The 18,381-nt window shown below is 36.9% G+C and overlaps 1 protein-coding gene across 1 annotated transcript in view; it reads right to left on the bottom strand.

Annotated features, from left to right (window-relative positions):
- Positions 1-18,381, bottom strand: part of RANBP17 (RAN binding protein 17) — a 341,266-nt gene that overhangs the window by 61,985 nt on the left and 260,900 nt on the right. The window contains 3 exon segments of the mRNA XM_043990154.1: positions 1,943-2,050; positions 17,259-17,331; positions 17,334-17,346. Coding sequence (XP_043846089.1) covers positions 1,943-2,050; positions 17,259-17,331; positions 17,334-17,346 — 194 coding nt within the window.

Raw genomic sequence — 18,381 nt, 5'->3', positions numbered from 1 at the left:
GTTTTAGGCTGCTGTGAATTACATTCTTGTACTTGTTGGCATTTAAAAAAACACAAAACTTTTAAATACATTGTTAATTAAAATGAAGAACTCAACCAAAAGGAATTTTTACAGTAATTAAGGTAAAAGCAGAGATCTTTCTTAAAAGTGACATTGTTGGGAATAGATTTCTTAGCTGTTGTCTTTTGTGTATTTATCTAATGAAATGCAAAGAAATATGTGTATGCATATATATGTGTGTGTGCATGTTTTTTTTTAGTTTAACTACAAGATGAAATTCCTTGTTAAAGAAAAGATCCATGTGTGTCATCTCTCTCTCTCTCTCTCTCTCTCTCTCTCTCTCTCTCTCCAGACTATAGACTTACAGCCTGATTTCTTATTTTTCAGAAAATCTATTTCTACCACATATCAAGGTCTTAGAGCACCAAGATAATGTTGTAAATTATTTTAAAGCAGAAATCCAAATTCAGTATAATATAAAAGCAATGAATCCCCCTCAATTATTAGATTTATTTTATATAATTTTTATGTTAATGATAAGTAATGGTAATTATTTGATTGAGCAAAATACTGAGATTTAATTGAGCACAAAACATTGATTAGGTTTTACAATAGAAAATATAGTCAATTTATCATTAACATTTGTAAGAAACCAATGAAGCTAGTTTTTTAAAAAATTAAAGCCTTAAAGGAATTATACTTACATTTTCTGTTGATTTTTTTGCTTGTTTCAGAGTTAAATATTTGAATTATTGCTCAGACAATTCAGCATTTGATAGAAAATTAGAGCCCCCAACCTAAGCTCCTTCCTTGTCTGCACATCTCTCTTCTAACATGCAGCTCACAAAGCGGAATTGATGAAACAGGATGGCTAAGTGACAGGTAATTTGGTGCTTAGCCACATTCACAATGACATAGTTTAAAGTGGTAATACCAATTATCATGTTACATTTTTTTTCTCTCCTGTTCACTCAGCCATACCCTTTGTTGATATTTATATTGACAACATTTGAATATCTGGTGGGCCATGCAAATTACAAAATAGGTCAGGGGATACTGAGAAGTGTTATAATTGGCTAAACAAAAACTATATGTGTGTCTAAATCACACAAATGTATGAAGCATGCTGTCCTGGCTCTACTCCCAGCTCTGTCACCTCATGACCTCAGGAGAATTATTTCTCTCTGCTTTAATTTCCCCATTTGTAAAATGAGGTGCTTAGACTTTTGTATCTCTAAGTTCTGAAATTCAATTTTACATGCAGTAAAATAGTTGTAGTATTTTTCACCTGTAGTGGTTATTTATACACATGTCCATTTGCCTATTACCTATTACCTCCATATAGCCTTCTTTCTTTCTTTCTTCCTTCCTTCCTTCCTTCCTTCCTTCCTTTCTTTCTTTCTTTCTTTCTTTCTTTCTTTCTTTCTTTCTTTCTTTCTTTCTTTCTTTCTTTCTTTCTTTCTTTCTTTCTTTCTTTCTTTCTTTTTCTTTCTTTTTCTTTCTTTCTTTCTTTCCTTTCCTTCCTTCCATTCCTCTTTTTCCTCCAGTTATCTCTATATTAATCACCCCCCACCCCAACCAAAACCTCCATACCCTGGAAAATGTTAATGTTCACAGTATAAAGGACTTTTTTTTGCTGCATGTACAAATGCTTATTAGGGAAATTAATATAACTTAATTAGTTATTTTTTTTTGTGGGGGCAATGAGGGTTAAGTGACTTGCCCAGGGTCACACAGCTAGTAAGTATCATGTGTCTGAGGCCAGATTTGAACTCAGGTCCTCCTGAATCCAGGAAGATATTTCTTCTTAATAAGTAATTCAAAGGCATAGGAAGGAAAATATCCCAATCTTTCATTTTTGAGCATAAGTTAAATTTCAACTTCAACAAAGATTGTTTGCCAGGCTGCAGATTACAGCCATTAGTTTACTCCTGTTTCTTACCTGTTCTGCATTAGTTCTGCCATTAGTTTCAGGATGGGAGTCGTACATGCAGGTTCTTGGTACCATCGCTCAATAGCCTTCTGAAGAATAGGAAGGTATGCTGAGTAGCTTTTATAAAATAAGCTAAAGAATACACTTGTCAAATAAGTATCATTATCTCAAATTGAATCACTTTTTAGGGGCAATGGTATTTATTACACATCAGTTTCCTAAATACATATCTATTTGCAGAAGGTGGGACTTTAGATGAGGTGTAAAGGAAGCCAGGGAAATAGAAGAGGGAGAAAGAAACAGGTATGGGGGACAACCATTGAAAACACTTGGACTGTGAGGAACTCCCGTTGCAGACACTTCCTTTACCAATGCAATTTTCTGTAATGTATAGTCTTGAACAAACGGCTTGGTTCGCTGAGAGGTTCTGTGGCTCACTCACGGTTATATAGTTAGTACATATCAGGGAAAGCATGAACCCAATTTTTCTTGACTCCAAGGCCAAGTCCTTTACCCACTATACCATACTGCTTCTCTGCTGCGAACTGTATTTTCTCTTATTTTCTGTATAACATAAAAGAGAATGTTCTGTTCTATCTTTGATAAAAATGCTCCTATTCCAACTACAATGTAGGAAGGCAGCAAGTGATAAGTTTTCTAGTATAGGAAAATAGACTTAACTTAGTCCAAGTTTTCTAGGAGGACAAACAAAAACATGTCTGGATTATTAAAAAGAGAGGAAGCATAATGTAAACTCAAAATCAACTCATCCAGCAATCAGCCAGATCTACTTTATGAATAAACTCATGATCACTGTTACCATCAAAAGAATTACTAAACAAGTTGATGTGGATGAAGTTTATATAATATGAACTACATACATCATGCTCTGGCCTCCTAGAAGCATACAGTCTAGGCCAAACAACACTGATGGGAAAGGACAAACCTGTAAAGATGGTGAACAAAAAAGTGTACTTAAAAAGTTAGGTTTGGTTAATAATTTCTGGGAGTATGTATCTGGATAGGTAAAACAAAAATCCGAAGGTAGGTTCGTTTTCTGATTGCTTTTGGTGAAAGTGTTGATTTGGCCTAGATCATGCTATATGACATCATGCAGATCATTCTGGTAGGGTGAAGGTATGAGGGAAAATGGAAAAGACCTCAGGGAATTTTCACAAACTTTCATTTCATTATCTTAAAATCTTAAGGTTAGGGTTTTAAAAAAATGTCAGTGATCTCAAGTATATCTTTTTCTTGTGAACTGATCAAAGCACAATTGCTTTTTATGCTGCCATCTTGAAAGCAGGGCTTTGTATCTTTGACTGGATCTATTGACTTATTTATTTTGTTCTTTTTAACTGTGTTCTTTGGTATAAAGCCTCAGGGAGCGCTTCACATAAAAATACCCATAATTCAAATACAGAAAAAACCCAAATGCTCTAGAGCAACACCCTTCCATAAAAAGTACAGAGGCTACTGGCCTTTATACTTGTGGTTGGAGATGACCGACTAAGATTGTCTTCTTGTTATCTGAACAATGATTTATTTGCAAAGTAAAAAATTCAATCAACTCAAGTTGTTTTGCTTATTTTATATAATGTCAAATAACTTGTTGGGTTGATTTCCCCCCCCTTGAATTGACCATCTGCTTTATAGAGTTGTCTCATTACCTGATTGCCAAAAATCTGGGGTTAGTGCTAGATAGACATAGGTGGGAAAAATGTTTTACATAGGTTTTTGAAAGTACAAATGATTGAGAGATTAAGATGCATTCTTGCTGATGATTACTAATCAACAAACATTTATTAAGTATTTACTATGTGCTAGGTTCTGGAGATACAGGTACAATGAATAAAACAACAACATTATGTTTAGAGAGGGCCAACTCTGAGGGCACCAAAAGAGATCAAGATGGCCCCATGTAAAAGCAGGACAGGCAAACCCATGCATTTTTTCAAGGTATCATGGAAGGAATTAAGGACATCATCTTTTCTGTGAGCTCTGCATTCACTATAGGAAAAGGCCAGCGGATATAAGGTATGCTACCCTTTCTGTGAGGAATGAGACTGGTGCCAATTCTAATATTCTTCTGACAGAGGTGACTGCCACTAAGAAAATGACTGATTATTAGAAAGTGGAGTAGAGACCTACTAAACAGAAAGGTCAAAAGGGCTTTGGGGTGAATGCTAGACTCAGGTTACAGGTTGGGGATCTGAACGCATTCCAGGAGTTTAATTTTACAGTTGCCTTTAGAGAACTAAACTTGTGATATGAGGAAAGTGGAGCCTCTTAGGAAGATGCTGATGCACACACATGTAGCCCAATAATCAACTTGTGAAACCTGCTCTATCCAATAGGATCCTTCCTTTCGATGAAGTGGAAGCACTGAATTTATAATGAAGAATCTCTGAACTATTTTACATACCAATGGGTAAATATAACCATTGTATCTAGATTACCAGATCTACTTAAAGGACTGAGCAGGTCTGCATCAGAGGATGCTGGCCAAGGTTATTCAGGGTAATGAGGGTAACCACTCTAGTTTAGGCCTTCAGAGCCTCTCACCTGACTGTTATAATAACTTCCTATCTGATCTCCCTACCTCAAGTCTCTCCCCTCTCTCTAAATCTATCCTCACAACTGTCAAGTGATGTTACTAAAGCACAGTTCTGACCCGGTAACTCCCTGGCTCAATAAACTTCAGTGGCTCCCTATTGCCTCTTGGATCATATACTAAACTCCCCTGTTTGCCATGTAAAGCCCTGCACAAACTGGCTTCAATTTGCCTTTCTTTCCAGCTGTATTACACGTTCTCCCTTTAAGACATTCCAGGGCCAGCCAAATCAGTCTTTTTATTTTTCTGTTCCTCACACACAATATTCTACTTCCAGTGCCTCTCCTATACCCCCTTACCTATCCACAGGCTATCCCCCATGCCTGGAATGCATTCCCTCCTTACCTTCACCTCTTAGGATCCCTGGTTTCTTCAAAGTTCTGCTCAACAACCACTCAGTGACTTCTAATCACCTTGTATGTACTTGGCATATAGACAGTCTGTCTCCTGTTATAGAATGTAAGCTTATTGACGACAAGGACTACTTCTTTTTGCCTGTGGATCCCAAGCCTACTTAGCAAAGTATGCAGTGAGTAAATACATTCTTGATGATTTTCACATTAATAATGTTATGCCATATTTACAGGATGCTATGACTGGAACAACACCAGAGCTACTCAACATCCAGACAGATGAGACAAAATAAATGGAATCTTAAGAGGTCTAAACCCTTTGGTTTAAGTAGGCTCCTTTGTAACAGATAACCCTTTAATCATCACATTTGAGTCTCTCTGGCGAGAAAGCAAGTTCCTTGAGGGAAGTACACTCTGTAATTCTTGAGAAAACACAAAGTTTAATGATATTGCCCTTTACCAATGAATTTCAATTCTCATCTTCTCTGTGGTGACATTTTCTTATGTAGGAGATGAATTTTGCCTCTTCAAATTGTAAAGTTTTTTGGTGAAACACATAATTAGTTTCTTCTCACTGAACACCTGGAAGATTTGTTTTGAACTAATTATTATGTAACTCATTATGGCTTGGAGGTGACCCAGGGATCTTGAAGGTTTTACCAGAAAAAGCCCTGATAGGCCTTGTCCATCTGGAAAGACTCTGAGTATTGGTCTGGTGAGAAATCTGCATTTATCATACACCTCCTATGTAAAAAGTGCCATATTAGTCACTGGGTATAAATATATAGAAGTAGAACAGTTCACACCCTTAGGAAGCTTACTTAAATCCTACAACATGTTAAAAGATAAGCAAATAAAAATATATAATAAATGCAATGTGATGAAGGGCATTAAAAACTATGACATTTAGGAAAGGGCTTTTGAAGGGGATGACACTTGAGCTGAAGTGTGGAAGGAACTAAAGGTTCCAAGAGATGGGAAGGAAGAACATTCCAGAGATGGGGAACAGGTTGGCAAAAGCAGAGATCTGTAGAGGGAATTTCATGTACAGGAAACAGTAGGGAGGGTCCTTTGGTTTATATAGTATATGAGGGAGAACAACATGAAATTAGTCTGGAAAGACAGGTGTGAGATTGCAAAGGGCTTTAAATGCCCAACGGAAGAGAAAATATATTATATTCAAGGTAATGGAGAGCCACTGATACTGCTAGAATTGGGAAGTGACATGGTGAGATAGATTCTTTAGGAATATTGATTTGGTAGTTATGTAGGATGGACTGGAGAAGGGAGACAGAATACTGGGAGACCAATATGGAGATACTGCAGGGGCCCTGGCAGGAAGCTAATTGGGCTTGGCCTAGCCTGGTTGTGGGTGTGTGAGGTAAGAGAAGGGGACAGATGTGAGATATGCTGAGGAGGTAGGCAATTGTTTATATATGGGAAGAGGGTGGAAGTGAAAGCGAAGAGCTGAAGATGATTCTTAGGTTGAATAATGAGGTGACTGAAAGAATGAGGGTGCTTTTGACAAAACAGGGAATTTCTGAGGAGGGGTAAGTTTTTTGTTTTTGTTTTGTTTTGGATATCCTGCTTTTAAGACGTCTATGGGGCATCTGGGTGAAGACATCCAGAGGGAAGTGAGTTTTCCCTTCTAGAATTTTGACAGAGGAGAGAAAAGCCAGCCTGGCCTGTGCCTTAGATTTTGGCAAAGCAGATTTCAAAGGGTGCAGAGGAAGGATTGCTAGGATTCTATAGACTAAAATTCCAAAGGAAAGGTCAGTTCAGGAGGGATGGAAGCTAAAAAAAATTGAAATTCTGAAGAAAGGGAAACAATTCCAGTGAGGAGGAACACAGGAATTGTCTGTAAAGAACAATGTGGACACACAGGAAACTCACTAACAACTTAGAGAGTAAAGAAATAGGCACAGGAGATGGGATTCAAGGGTAGTCAACATAAAAAACATCAGATTTTGGTCCAATTCTCTAAAAACAGTGTCAAGCTAGGGACAATAAAGTTATTTTTAATTTTATTTTGGGGAAGTGGAAGATCAAAGAAGGGACAGAATTGCTGCTTGGGATGGCTAAAGATAATTCTTAGTCACAGAGAGATGGTGGAGAGGTTTGGTTATTGTCAGCGTATTTTCTCTGCCAAGGAAAACTATCTTCACTTGAAATGACAGAACAAAAATGTCTAAGAGGGATTGATACTCAAGATCAGTGGGAAAGCCAGTAGGGGAGTGCCTAGTTGCTCTTGAAAAGTTCAAGTCAGCTGGCCCAGATGACCTACACTTTCAGGTATGCTAAAACCTAGCAGATGTAAACTATTTTAAAGATCATGCACAAAAGGACACACTGAAGAACTGGAGAGAGGCAAATGCCCCAATTTTCTAAATAGGAATAGGGCAGGGTTGCTGAGTTATGGGCCAGTAAGGCTGGCTTTGATTCACAGGACACTTCTGGAATGCAAACATGTTTGTTGTCTGTGGCCAGACTGGTTAAGTTCATAGAAGCCCATTAATAGGTTAGCCTCAGAGTGATTACTTTTTGGTGCAGTTACTTAGGAAGATGGATGACACTAAAATGCTAAAATGTTACAATTGATAGTAGTGGAGGGACTCTCCATACTGATGAAAAATCCATGATCTTTGAAGTGCTGAAATAATTACTATGCTCAACTTATTTATTAACATTTTTTTTATTGACTTGTGATTTTACTGGCATAGGGAATCTCTGGTGAGAGAAACTCCTGCTACTAATGCTAGCTCTGCAGCTGTTCTTCAACCTACTGTCCTAGATCCTAGCTTCTTAAGCTGTGGGTTGTGATCCCACATGGGGTCTCATAACTGAATGTAGGGGTTGTGAAAAATTGGCAACAGTAAAAGGCTATATATACCTATTTTATATACCTATATACCTGGGGCCGTGTAAAAATTTGTTGGGCAAAAGGGGGGTCACAAATAGAAAAAGTTTAAGAGCCCTGCTCTAAAGGAGGGGTTCTAATTTTTTTTCTTGTTTCATGGACCCTTTTGGAAGTCTATGGATGAAGATTTTTCTTGAATGATATAAATAGAGAAAATAAAATATGTAGGATTACAAAGGAAACCAATTATATTGAAATATAGTACCAAAACATTAAAAAAAGGCACCTTGGTCTAAGATGCTGCCTGTGGTATTGATTTTTTTTTTTTTCTGTGGGGCCGTGAGGGTTAAGTGACTTGCCAGGGTCACACAGTAGTTAAGTGTCAAGTGTTTGAGGCCGCATTTGAACTCAGGTCCTCCTGAATCAGGGCTGGTGCTTTATCCACTGTGCCACCTAGCTGCCCCCTGCCTGTGGTATTGAAAGACTAAATGGCAAACAGCCAGTAATATCACAGGTAGGATCTGAAGCCAGATCACTGTATTCTGAGGCCTATCCACTGTACCACTCCAGTCTTGTTATATACTATCTTGACTGTATTAAAAATTACTTATTTTCTGTAGCTTGTGTATCTTGGAAATAGATTTGTGTTTATGATTTTGGGGGTACAGAGTCATGGAACCATAGGATGTTAGGGCTAGAAAGGGCCTTAGAGATCATTGAATCCAAGCTCCTCATTTTTTTTAGAGGAAACTGAAACCTAGGAAAGAAATGCCTTGTCCAAGGTTACAGAGTAAGGAAATGAACAAGTAAAATCACATTGCTGCCAATGTCTTTACAAGAAAGACTGTATACATAATGGATGTTCACTAAATGCTTGTTATACAAATAACCACGTTATCTCCAAGTGCTGCTGATGGTTAGCAGCACATTGTTGGGTGGGAGGCTAGATGGTGTAGTGGATAGAGTGCTGGCCTTGAAGTCAAGAGGACCTGAGTTCAAATCTCACCTCAGGCACTTACTAGCTCTGTGACCCTGGGCAAGTCACTTGACCCAATTTCTATAAACATCCAGAGCCATCTCAGTCCTCCTGATATATATCTTGCCACTGGACCCAGACAGCTCTGGAGGAGTGAGGTTGGTGACCTTGCACAGCCCTCCCTCACTTAAATTCAGTGCAAGTCATAACAAACAACATTGTTGGTACAGTTACAAAGAGTTTTTATAGTGATTAGTGTACTATAACAAAAGTTTTCTTGGCTACTGTCCTTTGTAACAACCTCTTTCTATAAAATAAAATACTACCTAACAGTACAACTGAGTGAAAAGTAATTTTCCCTTCCCAATTCAAATATCCTAAGCCACACACAAAAGCCCTTTCTTTCACTTTCAACTTACTGCCAAGTTCTCAGGTCCCTGGAGCATAAAATGTCTTCCCTCTACTATGTTCAGAGCTCCTCTCTTTCAGAGAACTGTTGGATACGGCCTCAATGAATGCCAACTACTTGATTTCTAAGTGTATTCATTACCAAAATTTTCACTATAACAAAAATAATTCAGAATCCCTCTGAGGCTAGTTTATAACAGAATAGATCTCCACCACCACACCTTCTGCATCCTGCATCGCTCACATCTAAAGCAAACCTCCCCAAACCTTCCTAGCATGCCTTTTCTGGATCTCTTCTTGACCCTGCCATGTTCTACCTTGCATTATATTTATTTGTTTGTATTTGATAATGTCTATATAGGATTGTAAGCTCCTTGAAGGCAGGAACTGTATCTTTAAAAACATCTGTAGCTTCATCATTGTATCTTCCTTGCATTGTACAGCATCTTGTACATTTGTTGTAGTTTAGTCATTTTTTCAGTTGTATCTGACTTTGTGACCCCATTTATGGTTTTCTTGGTAAAGATACTGGAGTGGTTTGCATTTCCTTCTCCAGCTCATTTTACAGATGAGGAAACTGAGGCAAACAGGGATAAGTGAATTGCCCAGGATCACACAGCTAGTAAGTGTCTGAGGTCAGGTTTGAACTCAGAAGAAGATTCTTCTGACTCTGGGCCTGGCTCTAGTTAGCTGTCTTGTACATAGTAGGTTCTTAATAAATGCTTTTTGAATTGGAAAAAGCCTTTCCAGGTTAGATCCATTCCAAAGCTATTTTTTCCTCATTGAATCTGCTGAAGTTAATGGATGCTTGATGTGTAAGAGCCAGTAGGTATATGTCACATCAGAGATGACCACATAATTGTGTGGCACAAATCACTCACTGTTCCTGCTGCTGTTCTCAGAAAGTATGGGATCAGTGAGTTATAAGGCTGAATGACAAAGTCATCTTGTATGCACGTCCCATATATCAAAGGGAAGACACATTTGGTTCAATAATCAGTCTGTGCTACATGCAACACAATAAATACATTTATCGATAAGTATTTGGTTGTGAAGTACCTACTATGTGATGCAAAATTACAAAGCAAGGGGGACTTGTTTCTTGAAGGCAGTGGCACCTGAGCTGGGCTTTAAAAGTATCGTTAGGAATTCACCTGCTGAATGGAAGAAGGGAAAGCACTCCAGGGTTTGGGAAGAATGTGAGTAAGGGGACATATGTTTGAGAACATACTGTGGGTTTGTGGGACAGAGCTGTTTAGTTTGTCTGTAGTATAGAACGTATGGAGGATAGTAGTATAGATTTTGAACTTGACTCAAAGGATAAAGGGATCTATTGGTGATTATGGGATGTGAAATGATCATATTTACATGTAAAATATTATTATTCAGAATCAAGGATAGATTGGAGTGAGAAAAGCAGAGGAAAGACAGCCTATTAGGAAACCTGAAAAACACCAAGTAAGTGATTATGAAGGCCTGTACAAAGGTGGTAACCATAGACACAAAGAGAAGAGAATACATCTGAGATGTGGTGGAGATGGAACTGACACAACTTGGTAACTGGATGTAAGGAGTAAAGGAATGAGAAGTGATGTGTCCTGTCCTTTCAAAGATTTGGATTCTGAGTTTATGATGAAAAAATTCACAGACTGAATTTTACATAAAGGATCACTCCATCATAAGCATTTATAAAGGGCCTACTATGTGTCAGGCCTAGTAATGGCACCATGGAATATTATATGTGTGTATGTATGTGTAGATATATATACACACGTATAAGGCTTATACAGTTTCCTTATTTTATGTATTCATATCTTATACATGTTATATTGGGCTATGTCCACCAAAAAGATGGTGAGTACTCATAACAAGTGCTGAAAAGTCAAGGAGTTAGTGTTTGGTACATATTAAGTACTTGGTATGTTTTTTCATTCATTCACACAAGTCACTTAACCTTTTGGTACTTCCAGTTTCCTCATCTGTAAAATGGGGATGATCCACAAAACACATATCCACAGCTATATAGCTATGAGAATCTTGTGAGAATCAAATGAGATAGTGTACATCAAATGTTTTGTAAACCTTAAAAGTGTTAAATGTTAGTTGTTACTATACTGGAAAGGTTCTTAATTCTGTCCCAGCAAAAGACTATATTCACTTTCTAGGGAACGGCCCTAACTTAATAATAACAGGTTGGCTCCTTAGTGATAAAGGTTTTTGGTCATGGCAATTCATGAAAGAAGAAAAATACAAAATGTTCCTCAGTCGTATGCTGCTTTTGCAGTATGGCAGAAATAAGGGGTCAGAGGGTACTGAGAATCACTGTCTTTAGGATATGAACATTAGCTTAGTATATGAATATTGTTAGTATACTAAATGTGAGATCCTTGTCAGGTACCAAGGTGTAGACACATTACTGGAGGAACCGAATCATATCAGTTTTGACATTTTCAGTGAAACTGAAACCAAAAGACAAAAGCTCAATGGAAAGATGGTTCACAAGCTCTGCTTCCAGAAGCAAATGAAGAATCTGATGTAGTTGGTTTTAGTGTGCATCCAAAGGCAACAAAACATCACTTCATGGGACATTTTGTCATTTCATATTGCAATGCTCCATGATAAGTATTTGCAAAAGAAATCAGCATGAAAATAGCTGCAGGTTTTTTTGTTTTTTTTTTGGGGGTGAGGCAATTGGGGTTAATTGACTTGCCCAGGGTAACACAGCTAGTAAGTATTAAGTGTCTGATGCCGGATTTGAACTCAGGTCCTCCTGAATCCAGGGCCGGTGCTTTATCCACTGAGCCACCTAGCTGCCCCAAATGAGTTTTTTTTTTTTGGGGGGGGGGTGAGGTAATTGGGGTTAAGTGACTTGCCCAGGGTTACACAGCTAGTAAGTGTTAAATGTCTGAGGCCAGATTTGAACTCAGGTCCTCCTGACTCCAGGGCTGGTGCTCTATCCACTGTGCCACCTAGCTGTCCCTATATATATAATCTTTTTTTTTTTTTGGCGGCGACAATGACAGTTAAGTGACTTGCCCAGGGTCACACAGCTAGTAAGTGTCAAGTGTCTGGGGTCGGATTTGAACTCAGGTTCTCCTGAATCCAGGGTCAGTGCTTTATCCACTGTGCTACCTATAGCTGCAGTTTTTAAAAGCCAATTTCTGTTGCAAGATTGAGGAGAAATTCCAAGATGTTAATAAACCCTTCCAAGTTAAATCAACATATACTTTAGTACTTGTTGATTCTGGTGCAATAGAGTTTATGAAATGGAGAAAGATGATGAAAAATATGTTGGAAAACATGGTTCAGAAGTAAGAAGAGTCCAAAGGTTTAGAGAGAAACCAGGAAGCCTCATGAGTGTATATTACGAGTACTTTCTTCAAGAAAAGAGCAAGAAAGCATGAATATACAGACTACCAAAGAACATCATGGAAAAGAAACCTGGGGCCAGCTAGATGGCGCAGTGGATAAGCACCGGCCTTGGATTTAGGAGTACCTGAGTTCAAATCCGGTCTCAGACACTGACACTTACTAGCTGTGTGACCCTGGGCAAGTCACTTAACCCCAATTGCCTTCACCAAAAAAAAAAAAAAAAGAAAAAAAGAAAAAGAAAGAAAGAAAAGAAATCTGATTACATATTAACAGAAAGAAAAATATTAGTTACTGATGTTGAAGTCATAGCTATATCAGTTGTTTGTGTATAGGCAGACCACTGCCTTGTCAGAGTAGAGAAGGAAGAATATTTTTAGAAGAATAAAATAAAATAATAAAATTGAGCCAACTCCAACCTAACATGCTTAAACAAACTGTTGATGGGAAATGGAAAAAAGAATAGACACTGACACAGACTACTGCCATTTCCTCTGTAGTATAACCAATATAGATCAACTACCATGAGTAACCAAAAGCGTGTAGAAACAGCAAAGTATCAAAGTCTCATTTGGTCTTATAACATTTGGCATTTGTGTATGTACATTATTTCTGTTCATCCATACTTAGATTTTTAGGGTCCATGCCTTATTAATTTTTGCATTGTCTATGCTACCATAGGCACTTAATACATATTTGTTGACTGAATGGCTATTTTTCATCATATATGTTCATTAGTGTCTACCCTATCTTCTCATGATATTATGAGATTTTTCTACCAATACAGAAACCCTGTCATTTACTCTATCTTTCTATGCATGAAGTGTTAATCAATGTAGCAAAGTATGTGAAGTTGGTTAATATTAATAAATGTTTATTAAGTAACTCCAATATAAAATGCACTATAGGGAGGATACATGATAAGACAGTCCCTACTTATGATCTAGTGCAGTTGATACACATGTAAATCAATAAACACAATACAAATCAGAATATAAATGCATAGCTTTAACTTTTAGTCTATAAGCAATTGGCACATTATAACTTTGCATTTCTACTTATCTGTGTGTACGTCTTATCTGTACAAGGAGATAGGATAGTGAGCAAAATCTGGAGAATGTAGGGCAGTATCTCTATAATAAAAAAAAGGGTTCCAAAGGACACAGCAGAAGCTTCTGCTAGAAAGAAAACAAGGATTATGTAGAACTCAAGTCGGCAAGATTTCATGGGTAGGGATAAGGATGAGAGTCCGGGAGAAGGAAGTATATAGTGAATTGTGCTGAGGGACTTGGTCTAAAATAATAAGGATATGGGAAGAAGGATTAAGGGATGTGTTTGATACAGTGGAAGGGGAGTGGCTGATCAGTCTCAAGATTCCAATTAGAATTCTGGTAAAAGGCCAATTGGGGAATGGCTAAAAGGTATAAACATGGTGCATGAATACAATGGAATATTACTGTGCTATCAGAAACAATGAACATGATGAATAAAGAGAGGCATGGGAAAACTTACATGAGGTGATAGAAAAATGAAGTAAGTAGAACTAGGAAAACAATATATATTATAGAAATATAAATGGAAAGAAAAATAACAAATAGTAGAAACTAAATGTAGTAGAATTAAAAGTATTATTCTAAAGATGATATGAGAAGGTGCTTTGACCAGTTTCTTTTCAGAGGGAGGAACAATGGGTGAAGAATACTGCATATACAGTCATATTTTTTTTTGGTCACTTTTGTTGAACTATTATTTTTCTTCCTTTTAAATTCTTTTGTTATAAGAGATTGCTCTGTTGGAGGGGGAGAAGGGAGAGATGCATTGGGAAACAGGTGATGTAAAACAAAAGATATTAAAGTTATTTTTAAAAAATTGGCTGTAGGGAATATTGATGCACATCCCATAGTGGAGAGAAAGAAGAGAAGAACCTGCAATCTGACTTCCCCAGGTGGTCCTGGAGTTCTCCTGATGGTGATCAAAACTTCTGGCAGGCTTGGCTGCTCTCATGACCAGATTCTGAGAATTCCCCCCTCCAAAAAGATTTCCGGTGGTAGAAAACTTCACTTCTCTTCTATGAACACATATTTTTTACTTTCTTTTTCAATTTTCCTTTTGATTCTTCATTGCCTCAGTTCAACTATGACCTTAGAAAAGTTTACACAAGACTTCAACAGAGGTAAGACTACAGCGTTTCATCTGGGAGCAATGGAAATTTGTCAGCTATTTCATACTTATTGAACTGTGTAAACAACTTATCAAAATGGTGCTTATGCAGTTTCAAGTGATTTAGATTTGGAAGGACAGAGTGAGGGCGGTGTAGTTTTGTGAACACAGTTAGTAATCTAACATTTCTAGAAATGTTTTTGAATTAAATAGCTTAACCAGCATTTTATCAAATAACCCCCATTAATAAATGTCTTTCGATTTTACAATAAGATGACATGCTCTGACAGGATGTTTCCTCTGCATGCTAAAGACTGCATAACAAATTAAAGAACACACATTTCTGTGGATAAAGGCAAATAAACTTTCCATAGCAATAATGTGGGAATCATCACTGACGGTTTGACATATCAATATTTCAGGAAGAATAAATGACTTTCATATCCAGGTGGTGGTCTTTTTTATCATATACTTATTCATTTTGCATTACTAGAATACTTTGGGCAGAACCTGTACTTTATCACCTGAAACTGCTTAAAGTATTTGGAAATATTTTAATAAAGCTTTTCAAATCATCAAATAATATAACTTTTAAACAAATTTTCCTATTATTATAAATATTTGCTCTTCATCCCTTGCCCAAAGGAAAACTATAAATCTTGTCTCAACTGAATGAACACCCATTTATCATATTCATTTTGTTGTCAATACAATTATGAAAAGCCTTTGGCCTTTTTCCAAGGAGCCTGATTTGCTACTGAAACTCAATTAGTATAACCAAGGCAGGTTCAAAACCACTCATTTGGCAATCTAACACAGCTTTCTGAATAACTGACACTTTACCCCTGACCCCTGACCCTAACAATAACAAAAATATGGCATCAAAAATTGTAAACTGAGAAATAATGGTTTTCAGTCAAAAAACCAAACATTAAGTATTAAGAATTTCTTTCTACTCATGTTTGCCATCTGCTGGACAAAAGCTAAATTCCAAAGTGCCACTGTAAAACCAAAAACCAAAAAAAACCTTCATACATCTCCCCCCACCAAAATACAAACCTGTGAGGAAATAAAATGCAAGCTTAATTAAAATCATATTAAAACATCTTATCACATATTATAAACAAGATTTTGTCTGCCATAAGATTATCTTTCCACTCTTGAAGCTTAAAGGAAGGTTCTTACTATGTACAAATATTTAATAGGTTTTTAGAGGTCCATTTGTTTGAAAATATGCCTCTTGGCTAATGATACTGAATAACCAACTATCAATATTTGGTACTTTATGCCCTATTATTTTAATTTCAAGATCAATATCAGTTCCATACTTGACACAACAGATTTAATATTTTGAAGTAAATGAAAGTGCTCATTAGTTATTAAATATTAAGAATGAAGATAGTGGTAGCTGGCATACTTAGGGAGATTGAAAGAATATGAGAATTTAAAGGCATTCCTCATAGTCAATGGCAATGTCACGAGCTTCTCCATATCTGACTGTACATTCTTTGTACATGCATATTATGTGTCCAAACATACAGGATATCTCAACGATAGGGAAAAATTCTTATCATTTCTATTCCTATATGAATATAATGCTTCCAAAATATTTTGATAACAAGCAAAAAATAAGCTATATATTTACATCTAAAGTGAAATTATTTTTAAAATGTAGAGTTTTTATTGAAATATACCCAGAGTATTATTAAGTCCTTTGTCATTTATGTGTGGAGTTACGACCATAACTATAACTATAATCTTTGTGGTTGAAGAAAAGATTATTGTTTTCTCTTTAAGTTAAGTATCTTCTTTTGTAGTTTGGATAACCAGGGAAGTTTTGGGAAGGGGTGTTCCAAAAGTAGAAATTATGAGTATGCACACCAAAAATACTTTAGCTTTAAAACTATAGAACTGTTGTATTTTTTTTTTACTGATGAGGATATTAATATGCAATGAAGGTATATATACTTTTATATGATGGACAGTAGACTATTATTTATTTTTGGAATTCATTTGTTGGTTATTGTTTCAAATTTCTGCTGTCTTTTTTTATTCTTTTTGCAAAACTGTGCTGGGAATTGGCAAAGAATCTACTGGAATTCCTTATCATCTCCTTTTTCTAATTCCATTAATATTTTTATGGTCATGAAAATCTTGAGCATGATGAGCTAGTACCTACACCAGTCATGAGATAAAAGATAAAAATGCTTCCTCCTAGGCCTTCTGCTTGAGATGAAGTAGAGATTTTAATCTTTTTTAAAAAACCAAATGGTGGTCCTCTCTTTTCTGTATTATATATATATCAGGCTTTCCACATAATACGCATGTAAACCATTATTTTTAAGTGTGATTCCTAAGTTATCAATGTTAATACCACCAAAAAAAGGTGACTTCTCTGCGCTGTCTTTCCAATGCTGTATTCACAGTTAACTGCACTGCTGCCACTGTGCTGTAATTTTTAGCTGATTACACATTAGTTCATTTAGCTTTGTTTCCTCTTCCCTACTGTGTCATACTATTAAGCTAATGCAAGGGGCTGGTACCCCTCTGTGCACAGAGCTGGTATTGTCATAGGGTAATAAGGATACATCCAGTCAAACAGCATGGTGTAGCTGGTCTTTGTGTTCAGTGCAAAGGCAATCCCTCGAAGATCTCTTGCAGCCCGATCAACATACGCTGTCAGTGGGAAAGAGACACAGTAATTGATTTTCACGTTAGCATAGAGCAGATGGAGTAATAATCAGCCAATAATGACCAACATATCTGATTTTGATTCATTAGCTAAAATGTCTTGCTCAGATGCTTTTCTATAGAAAACGTAGACTTCTTTACACAATCAACAATCCAAAAGCACAGAACAATTCCGCCTCCCTCTTGACAAATTTAGCCAAGTAACAGTTCTATTGGCTTAGGAACATTTAGTTACTTGACATATTGCATTTTTGAATTGTGCCAAATGGGAAAAAATTAGCTAATAACACATATAAAAATGCTCACTGTCTAGACATTATTTAATAATAGTAAGTGAAAACTACTTATGTGAGGTTGATGACACAGCATTAATGACTGCATTATATGAATCGTCTTACATGAAAGAGGACCGTGATCTAAATTTAATTCACATAGGAATCATTTTGGCATTTAAAGATATATGGTAAAGGAGTGTGGATGCACATGTATTTTTCATGTTATTAATGAATAATCATGGCAGTTCAGCACTAGAGTAGGGCTAGCCAGTTGACTTGCTGATACACAATACACACATTTTAGCTACTTTTTTTTTACTCACTAGTACAGTGAAGAGGAGACACCAGGACAACTTTCTCTAAAGGGAGGAGACTTGACGCTTTGGACCCTGTAATTGAGCTATGCTTGAGTTGAGGCTGGGAATAGCAAGAGAAAGTCCTGAACAGATGCCTGGTGTCAGAGCAAGAGCACAAGTAACACCGCCCCCCTTTCCCCCCCAAACATGGAGGCTGGCTTATGCTGGCAGCCCACGTGCTTTCTGAAGCCATTGTTTCAATAGGAGTGTTCTGCCTACTGTACTACCAAAGCACTTCTGTCTTTATGATGTGTGCCATCTTCACTAGTCATAAGGATTCTGGAAACACATGGAAAGGTTTTTTAGATAGGTAGTGCCTGCTACCATTAAGGATGATGCTAATTTTCAAGGTAAATGTAATTGCTATGTTTGATATATCCCAGTTCCTT

The sequence above is a fragment of the Dromiciops gliroides genome, chromosome 2, assembly GCF_019393635.1.
Source record: "Dromiciops gliroides isolate mDroGli1 chromosome 2, mDroGli1.pri, whole genome shotgun sequence".
Taxonomy (NCBI): Eukaryota; Metazoa; Chordata; class Mammalia; order Microbiotheria; family Microbiotheriidae; genus Dromiciops; species Dromiciops gliroides.
Note: the sequence above shows the minus strand (reverse complement) of the source record. Positions and strands in the feature narration are given on the sequence as shown.